This window comes from Squalius cephalus (assembly GCF_949319135.1).
Source record: "Squalius cephalus genome assembly, chromosome: 19".
NCBI lineage: Eukaryota > Metazoa > Chordata > Actinopteri > Cypriniformes > Leuciscidae > Squalius > Squalius cephalus.
In genome coordinates this window covers 8078540-8089591 of record NC_137140.1, presented here as the reverse complement: position 1 = coordinate 8089591, position 11052 = coordinate 8078540, and the positions used below count along the sequence as shown (strand labels likewise).

At 37.9% G+C, this 11052-nt stretch overlaps 1 protein-coding gene across 5 annotated transcripts in view; it reads left to right on the top strand.

Moving 5' to 3' along the window:
- The first annotated feature begins 4638 nt into the window (after positions 1–4638).
- The window catches only part of exoc6 (exocyst complex component 6), a 54940-nt gene continuing 48526 nt past the window's right edge, over positions 4639–11052 (top strand). For 2 of the 5 annotated variants that reach the window (XM_079851852.1, XM_079851849.1), the window contains exon 1: positions 4639–4798. In XM_079851852.1, the coding sequence (XP_079707978.1) occupies positions 4674–4798 (125 nt within the window). In that variant the 5' untranslated portion in view covers positions 4639–4673. The remainder of the gene's footprint in view (positions 4799–11052) is intronic. The other 3 variants (XM_079851851.1, XM_079851848.1, XM_079851850.1) reach the window with 2 other exon arrangements.

Sequence of the window (11052 nt, the reverse complement as noted above, 5' to 3'; positions counted from 1 at the left end):
ATGATGTAGTCAGCCGGATCCGGGCCGTATCCAGATCAGATGGTGGACCTGCGCATAGACACGACCACAACGCATGATGTAGTCAGCCGGATCCGGGCCGTATCCAGATCAGATGGTGGACCTGCGCATAGACACGACCACAACGCATGATGTAGTCAGCCGGATCCGGGCCGTATCCAGATCAGATGGTGGACCTGCGCATAGACACGACCACAACGCATGATGTAGTCAGCCGGATCCGGGCCGTATCCAGATCAGATGGTGGACCTACGCATAGACACGACCACAACGCATGATGTAGTCAGCCGGATCCGGGCCGTATCCAGATCAGATGGTGGACCTGCGCATAGACACGACCACAACGCATGATGTAGTCAGCCGGATCCGGGCCGTATCCAGATCAGATGGTGGACCTGCGCCTAGACACGACCACAACGCATCCCTGAAATGTCAGCAGAGGCTGTGTCAACTAGACTCTCCCCTGTGAAGGCCTCATCGTCACGTGATGTCACGATCTTTAACCAGATGGAACTGGATAGTATTCGGAATGTTCCTGTAATGCTGCCTGAATCATAATCATTCACTGTTCGTTCGGTGGCCAGAGGAGAACTTGCCCCCCGACTGGTTTTGTCCCAAGGTTTTTTTTTATCCATTCTGTCATCTGATGGAGTTTTGGCTCCTTGCCACTGTCGCCTTTTTTTCCTTTGGCTTTTGGCTTGCTTAGTTGGGGACATCTAACTTAATATTCAACAATAATATTGATCTGCCTGCATTGACACCTTAATATGAGAACTGAACTGAGCTGGACGATGACATCACAGATTTCTCCAGAGCGGCTATATATATATAAATGAACTAAAATTACAACAAAAACGAACAATCACTGAACTTACTTAAGCTGGACTGTGACGCTATTTTCTTCTAGAAACAAACTTTGTTGCATTTTTTTCCTATCTATGCAGAGGTGGACAGTAACAAAGTAAATTGACTTGAGTTCTGTACTTAAGTACACTTTTTGAGTATCTGTACTTTACTTGAGTATTATTTTTTCTGGAAACTTTTTACTTAAACTTCACTACATTTGAAAGACAAATATCGTACTTTTTACTCCACTACAATTCTGTCATGGTCCTTGAGTAGAAAGTAACATCAGTCAGTGGATGATTTTGGTTGCAGGGGTTGCATTTTGGTTGGAAATGAAAGTCGGGTTGACGTCAGAACCCTGCATCTGATTGACATCAGAACCCGACGTCAGATTGACGTTGGATATTGATTGAAAATAAAAGTCGGGTTGACGTCAGAACCCGACTGATGTTGGTTCTGACGTCAACCCTATTTTCATTTTCAACCACAATACAACGTCTGTCCAATGTTGGAGATCAACGTCAATCTGACATTGGATTCTGACATAAACCTGATTTTCATTTTCAACGTTGGGTTTGGTTTTCTAAATGCGAATTTTGTCACTTTTTTGGAGCACACTAGATTATAGATAACAGTAAGGCTAACATATTCACACTAAAAGCCAAAAAACTTTAAATAGGGCAATATTTTAGGGAACAGCCATTTGGGTGTCCGAAACCATTGTGGACGTTATTTAGTGCACTTATTCAATCTCATATTCAATCCCACTACTGGAACTGTGTTCTAGAAATAAATTTGATATTGATATGAGGGTAGGCAGGCATAGATTCAGAGGCATACAGTACTTTAAGTATTACATACAACAATGCAACAATAATAAAACAATGCATTAACATTTACTTTTTACTTTTGATACTTAAGTATTTTTAAAAACGAGTACTTCTGTACTTTTACTTAAGTAAAAATAGGTCTTTACAACTTTTACTTGTAACGGAGTAATATTTGACCAGTAGTATCTATACTTTCACTCAAGTAAGGAAGTTGTGTACTTCGTCCACCTCTGTATCTGTAAAACTGCTTTGAAACAATCTGTATTGTAAAAAGCGCTATATAAATAAAGGTGACTTGACTTGACTTGTTCTATGGCAACGATTACCTCGTGTTACTCTCCTTCAATCTCGCTCCCTCGTGTTCTCCAGCGTCTCCTTGGATCCTTCGCCATGTTGTAGTTGTTATTTAGCAATGGGGTAGGATTAAGGGATGTAGAATATGGTCATGTAGAAGAAGGCATTAATATCTGCTTTATACACAGTCAATATGCTAGTAATATGCAAGCTAATAAGCAAAGTTAATAGTGAGAATTGGTCCCCCAAACTAAAGTGTTACCCATTTAAAAATGTTATATATTAAATGTTAAATACTAATACAGAACCAGATAAGCCCATGTTAAGAAACAATGTGCCTATTATTTAGGACAGGGTGATGAACAACAATTTACAGATTGCTTTTAGGCAGTGTGACCCTCCCCAGCCTGATCTTAAGAAAAAAAAAAAAAAAAAAAAAAAGGTTAATCTAGTTGTTTCCCATAAGTTAGGTCAAGGTCACAAGCTTTTCTTGTTGTTGTGAAGCAGTGAGGAAACCATTTGTTGAGACATCATCAGCAAACAGAACAGTGTTTTGTAATCTGTGTAATTTGTAAGATGATGTAAAATTAACAACCGTACATTTAATCAAACACTGCTGTAATGCCGTAAATTATTTCATTATTTCTCTTTTCAGTTTCAAGAGAAGAATCTGTGCTACTGGTCAAAAGTTTGGAATGTTTTTTTAAAGTCTCTTATGCTCACCAAGGCTGCATTTATTTGATCAAAAATACAATAAAAACAGTAATATTGTTAAATATTATTACAATTTCAAAAATAACAGTTTTCTATATGAATATATTTTAAATGTTATTTATTCCTGTAATTTGCTGAATAATGCAGTAAAAGAAATGCAGTCTTAGTGAGCATAAGATACTTTTTTTCATAAAAACAAAATAAAATTCCAAACTTTTGAATGGTAGTTAAAGTAAATATATGCTGCACGATTTGAGTTTATTCTTACAAATAGTTTTAATACATTTATTTATGTATAAATGAACTCGTCATAAACATTTGTAAAGCATTTTACACCATAACTTTATGTACCAACTTTACAGACTTTATGTACCATAAAATAAAGATCCCAGTCCAGCAGTGTGAAAAAATCTTGAAGCACAATTGGGAAATATTTAACAGCACAGCACTTAAGCCTGTTTTGTTGGATTCAAAGTACTAGGGATCACAAGGTCTGTCCCTTTTCCTTAGTTGCAGTTTTCTGCTGACTGTATTATGTGTATGTCCTGCCGGAGCACGGCTCTCCCAACACAACACACAGACTAACAGACATGTACGGCAGCAGTAGCAGTCTCAAGACTCCCACAAGTCCCCAAGAAGAGGACAAAGGAGAAGGAAAGGTCTATGGGAATGTTTTTGCGGAACTGGAATCAGTAGACCTGCCCCTAGGAACGAGTTTAAGGTAAAGAGTATTTTTTATGGATGCATTGCGTTACCATATGGAACGTTTATGATTTAACATTAATAGTGTTTTTTTATGGATGCATTTTCAAATTGGGGAAACCGAATTGTGAAGGTTTAAAGGGATAATTCACCCAAAAATGAAAATTAGCCCATGATTTACTCACCCTCAAGCCATCCTAGGTGTATATGACATTCTTCTTTCAGACGAATACAATCAGAGTTATATTAAAAAATGTCCAGGCTCTACTGGCAGTGAATGGCCATATATCTCCATATAGTCCATCAAAGTCCATCCATCCATGATAAAAGTGCTCCACACAGCTCTGGGGGGTTAATAAAGGCCTTCTGAAGCGAAGCGATGCATTTGTGTATGAAAAATATCCATACTTAAAACTTTATCGACTAAAATAGAAACTAAGTAATGCAATTAGTTACTTTTTCTAAAGGGAAAAGTAACTTTACCAAACACTAATGATGAGGCATTAGCCAGTGTGTTGATAAGGGAAATAAACAGAACCATTTGCTAATAGAGTTGTCATAGCACAAAATGTACAATTATTCAAAGAGGCAATGGTGTTCTGACAATTTAGTTGAATAACTGAATAAAGAATAACAGACAAAGCAGAATCCCAGTAAAAGCGATTAATCTGAAATTTACTCTACAGACCATTACTCCTGTCTTCAATGTCACATGATCCTTCATATATCATTCTAATATGCTGATTTGCTGCTCAAGAAATTTATTTTTATTATCAATGTTGATTTTATTTATTTATTTTTTTGCTTCAAATGTTTGGGGGGTTAGTATTTTAAATAATGATATTTTCATTAAGCAAGGATGAGGTCTAATTTTATCTTTTCATTTCAAATATATATATTTTCCCCCACAAATCTAAAACCATCAATGTGTCCACAAATCCCACATTAACAAATAGACACAAAAAACATTTGAATTTTGATGTGATACTTTAATGCCATAGTCATAGAACATTTTCCAGAGACACATTAACCTCAATCTTTTTGACTAACTAAATCTTACAAAAGTTAATATTCAGATGAAATGACAAAATTAATCCATTCTTAACTGTGTTGAGATTAGACATTGGGCCATCTACGGTCAAGAGAAAAGATATTTACACACATTTTTATAAGGTTCCACTATTTTAGCTTGACCCTGCCAGACTGGCGCAGACTGGCTCCCCCTGTCGGCGGACTCGTGTTACTGCATCTCTCTCGGCATTGTCACAAATGAACACTGTGACGATTAGAGCCAACATGGCGGAGAGCGAGAGCTTGGAGACTATCACCGAACATGAACGAATATTACAGGAGATCGAGAGCACGGACACGGCGTGTGTGGGGCCGACGCTACGGTGAGAGATGTGCATCATCTGCTCTTATTTAAGGTTCAGATGGTGATGTGATGTTTTCTCATGTCTAATGGATGGAAAGCAGGCCTTTGTTTGCTAAAGATGCAGCTCAGCAGGACTTTGCCATTGCTGATAAAGCTATCAAATAAAGTGATAACCGATTCGATATGATTTTGTGTTTTTCCACATGAATGATTTGAATGGTCGCTGTATGCTGTCCTGACACTAATTCAAACACACACACACACACACACACACACACGTTCAATGACACAGGCTGTTGACCGCTGTTTTCCTGTCATTCAGCTAGTAATGAAGATGTTATGTGTGAAATATTTGTCATAATGTACCATGACATGTCTATCTGCCTATCTATCTGTCTGGTGTTGTTGTGATTTAATAATATAAGATGTAAACATCTGAGGTGAAGCAGCACAGGCCCAGTGACGGTCTCACTGCATTATGGATATGATGGAGCTGTTGACAGGTGGAAAGCTTGAAGCAAAATAGCTTTAGTTTTTCCAAATGGACAGCTGTCAGATTAAATACTCCAGTATACACTCTATTTCCTTTTTCCAAACACATTTCAAGTACGGAAGAATGAAAGCTGACGAAATATGGGTGGGTGTGGCGTTAGCAAATGAGCCTGGGTTGAGCTGGATATTAATATTCTGCTCTTAGCTCAGCTGTAGCTGGACCATTTCAGTAGAAATCATGTCATTCACAATTTGATGATTTCAGCACAGTTGGATTTCATCATGAGATATTCGGCTTGACTATTTCAGTAGAAATCATGATTTCATGATGATGCTTTTTTTAAATTCCAGTAGACATTTGCTACATGCTGTCATGACATCTTTGGTTTCATGATTTCTCATAAAGTCTTGATTTCAGAAGCATTCAGCTACATCCCATAATGAGTTCTTTAGAGTTAAAATGATTTCTGATAAAATCTTGATTTTGTTTGCACTCAGATGTATCCCATTATGACATCTTTGGCTTTATGATTAAAATAATAATAATAATAATAATTATGTTGGTAGCATTCAGCTATTTCCCATCATGACATCTTTGGCTTTATGATTTAAAAAAATAAATAAAAATAATCATGATTGTGGAAGTGCTTAACCGTATCCTGTCATGACATTTTTGGCTTCATAATTTTTGATAATATTATGATTTCGGTAGCGCTCAGCTGGATCCCATCATGTCATCTTTGGCTTTATGATTAAAAAAAACAACAGGTTACACTTTATTTTAAGGTGTCGTTGTTACAGTGTAATTATATATTTAAGTACTGAGTAATAATAATTAACAACATGTACTTACTGTAGGGTTAGGGTAGGATTAGGTTTTGGTTTAGGGTTAATTGCATGTAATTATGCATAATTTACTCTTATTACTACGGTAAGTACATGTAACATACGTAACAAGGACACTGTAAAATAAAGTGTTACCAAACAACAACATGATTTCAGTAGTGCTCAGCTGCATTTCGTCATGACGTCTTTGGCTTTATGATTTCTAATGAAATCATGATGTCAGTAGTGCTCAGCTGCGTTTCGTCATGATGTCTTTGTCTTTATGATTTCTGATAAAATCATGATTTCTGTAGTGTTCAGCTGGATTCCATCATGACATAAGGCTTTATGAATTCTCAAAAAAAGTATTTCTTTATCGCTCAGCTGTTACCATTCATGACGTCTTTGGCTTTATGATTTCTAATGAAATCATGATTTCGGTAGCACTTCAGTTGCTAAATCATGAATGATGACATCTTTGACTTTTTATTTCATTAGCCTAATATTTGTGATGTTGTGAATCATGATCTTGACATGACTTTTTGTTAGTTTTTTTATTCCAGTGGAGCATGGCTGTATCCTATCATGAGATTGTTAGCTTTAGTCGTTATGATTTTTGATGTAAGTTTGGCTACATCACACCATGCATTTATGAAATTATAGATTTCAGTAGCACTCCGCTGCATCTCATTGTGAGGCCTTTGGCTTGATCATTACAGTAGAAATTTTGATTTCAGCAGAATTCAGCTGACCTTTTTTCACTATGACTGGAAGCTCTTATCTATATCTGAATATGAATGTGAATATTGTCAGAAAACTCAGTAGCCCTTTTGGCCATAACTTAAACTTCTGGAAGCCATAACTTTGCAATTTGTTGTGGCAACAGAAGGTCTAGATGGCTCATATTACACAGTTGTGACGATAGTGAGAGATTCATTCATTTGAATGTTAACCAAACCAGCTGTTGGAAAAGGCCTCCAGAATGCAGATCTTCAGGACATGCAAATTTGTCGACATTCCAGATTGTTTATCATGTCCTGAGGCCACACGCTCTGTATTGACATTCACACTGATCATTACCAGTACGACAGCTGTATTTTCTCATTCCACAGATATTATCAAGTCTTTGAAGGAAAGCTTCACCTGCTGTTAATAATTTCACCTTGCAAGCTCAAAGGTGTGCAGGGAAAGTGCTTTATCGTGATGTGCCTCAGCTTTTCCACTTGGTTGCAATTGTTTGGCAGTCAGTTTGATTAAAAAAAGGGGATTTTGGATCAACTGATTTTCATATTTGATTAAAATGAATTCTTCATATTTTTTTTATTTCATTACTAAAAAGGTCAAGTGCTGACCATAACTATCAAGTAAAAAGTTATGTAAAGACATGTCATGTAAGTGATAATGTACATCCGTCCTGATCACCCTGTCAGGGTTTATTCTGAAATAACAACCGACTAGATATACATTATCCCGCTTATTACACGGCTACTTGCCACATAAGTAAATAAAAACATGTCTCGAGACTTTTTTTGATCGGTGCTTCGGCTCTTTGTATTAAACTATGCATAAATACATCATGATGCTGTTATGTTCATAATAGTTGTTAATGTAATTTATGAAATTATATTTGATTTATGAACATAAGTTTAAAGGTTATGCACTTTTTTACAGACAGTTATTTCATTGAATAAACAAACAATTCAATGCAGTGCATTGATATTTTGCTCATTGCGCCCTCTTGTGGCCTCAGGAGACAAGCCAAAAGCTTTTTTTTCCCCGCAAACTGAAATTATTCTATTTAAATTTGAATATAATTCGAATATTAACCATAAGTATACAATTCGAATTTAGATTTTCAGCCATGTTGACAGCCCTAATATACACTTATATGTATATGGATTCATTTTACGACAAACCTTTTTGAATATTTTCAGTTTTGGTTACATTGACGGATGGATAGAAACCTAGGTTTAATTTAAAATATCATAATTTGTGTTTTGAAGATTAATCAAAGTCTTGTGGATTTGAAATTTGGATTGACATGAGGGTGAATAAATGTAGACAGAATTAAAATTTTTGGGTGAGCTAGCCTATCCCTTTAACCCAAATATTTGTTTGCTGCCATAATCAAGCAGCTTTCTCCATACTTTTCCATTACTTCAGCCATTTAATTTATCTATAGAAACCTGTAATAAATGTCACTTACGTGTTTTTATGACCACATGTGCTGTGTTCTCGGTCAAAAACCTGGGTGTGGTAAACCATTTAGTCTTAAAGCAACACCAAAGATTATTTTGTACCTTAAAATAATGTTTCCAAAATGGTTTCAGTGGTTCATCAACTCGTAACAGGGTGAACAGCACTTCTGCATTCGCTTTGTGACCCTCTATCGGCTATAACCGCACTATGCAAGTTTGCCAGATCGGGTAGCGGATCTGTAGTTAGAATGAGACATAAGAATCAAAGACATACAAATCTGACTTGCTTTACGGCAAGCGTTACAATAGCAAAAGCAAGCAATGTCATTATTTTGTTGTTCTTCGTTTCTGATGTCGCAATACATCATACCTTCATAAAATCATGCAACATACTCTAACTTGTCTGTGGACATCGTTATTTCTAAAGCCGGTGCTGGATAAACAAATAGCATGCGTGCGACAGTAGGCTGCGGTAGGCTAAATTATTTACGACAGCAGTAATGGACAATTCCGCTTCCAACCTGTAGGGGGACCGAAGAGGAAAAGTGCTTTGATGTTGCTTTAAACGAGAGCACTGTTCACGTTTACATGATGTTTCAGAATGATGCTTTTTGCAAAAACCCTGGAATAGCTTTATTTCCTAAGCCTATATTATTAAATGTAAACAGTGAATGACACTCATTCAAGCTTGTGTTACAATAGGGTTTAGTTTGGTTTCATTAACTACCCTGTGGCAGATGTATAATGTTCTATAATGTTTTGTGTTTGAGCCGTAAGTGAAGAGGCTTGACTTTTACTCGCTCTGTGTTTCTGTTTCCTTCAGTGCCTCCTGGCAGTTGTCCGGAACTTGCCGCTCTTTGGTCTGTTGAATTCAATAACAGGAAGGAGGAAACTCATTGTGACCATGGTCCTGCTGATAGTAGTTCTGTGTGCGTGTGTGCAGATTCGCAGAAAGGATATCCCATTACGGGGTGTAATATGACCTTCTGAAAGGCAGTGGAAGTGGGTACCGATTTTAGAAAGCTTTGCGTGTTTTCAGTAGAAAATCGCCCTCAGCATTTTCCATCTGGGTGGCAAGAAAAGGCCGACAAGGTAACCGCACAGGGGATGCATGTAAAAAAAAAACTGTTTTGTAAAGCTGAATACATTACATATTGTAAGGTCCACGCCTTACAATACAAGCAGAGTTTTCATTTCAGCGTTTGGGCCAGTAATTCCACCTAGCTAGGGTTGTCAAATGATTGCTTGCTATGCTGTCAAAATACTTACATTTGATATATAATAGGGGTGCAAGGGTACATGTATTCATCCTGAACTATCACGGGACGCATACAGTCAGATGTCTGTATTCGTTGTCTGACTGTAGAGTTGTTCAAAGTACCTACTTCGGTACCAAGTGACGTCTTCACCAAGCGCTTACATGGATACACGCGGGAGCATTTAAAAGCAGACGTCTATCAACAGATCCCTGATATATCCGCTGATAGACGGATCCGCTGTTAGATGCCGCTTCAAACGCTTCCGTGTATCTGTGTAAGCATTCGATGAAGAGCGTCATGTTTTTGAAGCGTTGATCATTGTAACCAAACAGAGACATATATGTTGAGCGTGTCGACACAATGGCCAATCAGAGGTGTTTGAGAATCCGTTCAACAGCGCTCAAAAATGCTAGAGGGAAATGCTGGGTTTGTCACTTTTTAAATTTCAGTACTGACTCTACAGTCAGACAACGAATACAGTCAGTCAGGCGATCCACACTCCAATCCAGAAGAAGCGCAAACGGTAATATAACGCTGTTTGCTAACCGCCACAACAGGAAAAAGAGCAGAAGTGATGTGCTGTGTTCGAAATCGCCCCCTATTCCCCCATTCACCATTCCCTACCTACATTACTCCACTAATATAGTCCAGTTTGTTTGGTCAGTTTGGAAAATGGATGGATGATTGATTCTGCTGCGGGGCCATATCCTGGGGAGATGCGGGAATTCATTCAGCGCTCGACTCACAGTTCATTATGGGTATTTTATAGCCGTTGGGTGTACATCAGTTGTACAGTTGTTATAGGCTCTAGGCACGATCGCTTCCGCGTTTTGTCTCAGCCCGCCCAGTTACATCACGTGCTGTGTCGGAAGTCGTTTTTGCATTCGGTGGAGATAAAAGTAAATTACACTCACTGTTTACAAGAACTTCCAGAGGTTAACGTGAATGATGTTAACAATATTGTGAGGCAGTTAGCTGTCACACCTAAGAGTAAGAAAGAGAAGGGCTTTAAATTATATATTTTGAGCTACATCGACAACTTTGAGGGTGAGTAATCTCTCATATCATGCGAATTCCAACTAGCCAATCGGTTTCTAAAATCGTTGTCTCCGTTTCTGAGAAAATTAATTTTATGAAAGTTTTGCCGCTAGTACATAGAACGCGCTATGCGGAAGTAAAGACGCTGGCTGAGATTCTACCGGAAATACGTCAGCAGCGTTCGTGCATACAGCATTGTGGAGCATTGGGATTGAATGAGTGCACTCAATAACATCCACTATGGTTTCGGACACAAACTACAAATGGCTGTCCCCTCAAATAGTGCCCTATTCAAGGGTATAGGGGGTGATTTTGGACACAGCCATCTATGATCTATGCACCAACCCAAAACAAGAGTTCAGATGGCTTGCTAGTAGCCTATACGTTGAGTTTCGATTAGGGCTGGGCGATTTAAATCGTGATATTGTTATACGCATCTCGTCAGTAAAGCCAGTTCCTTG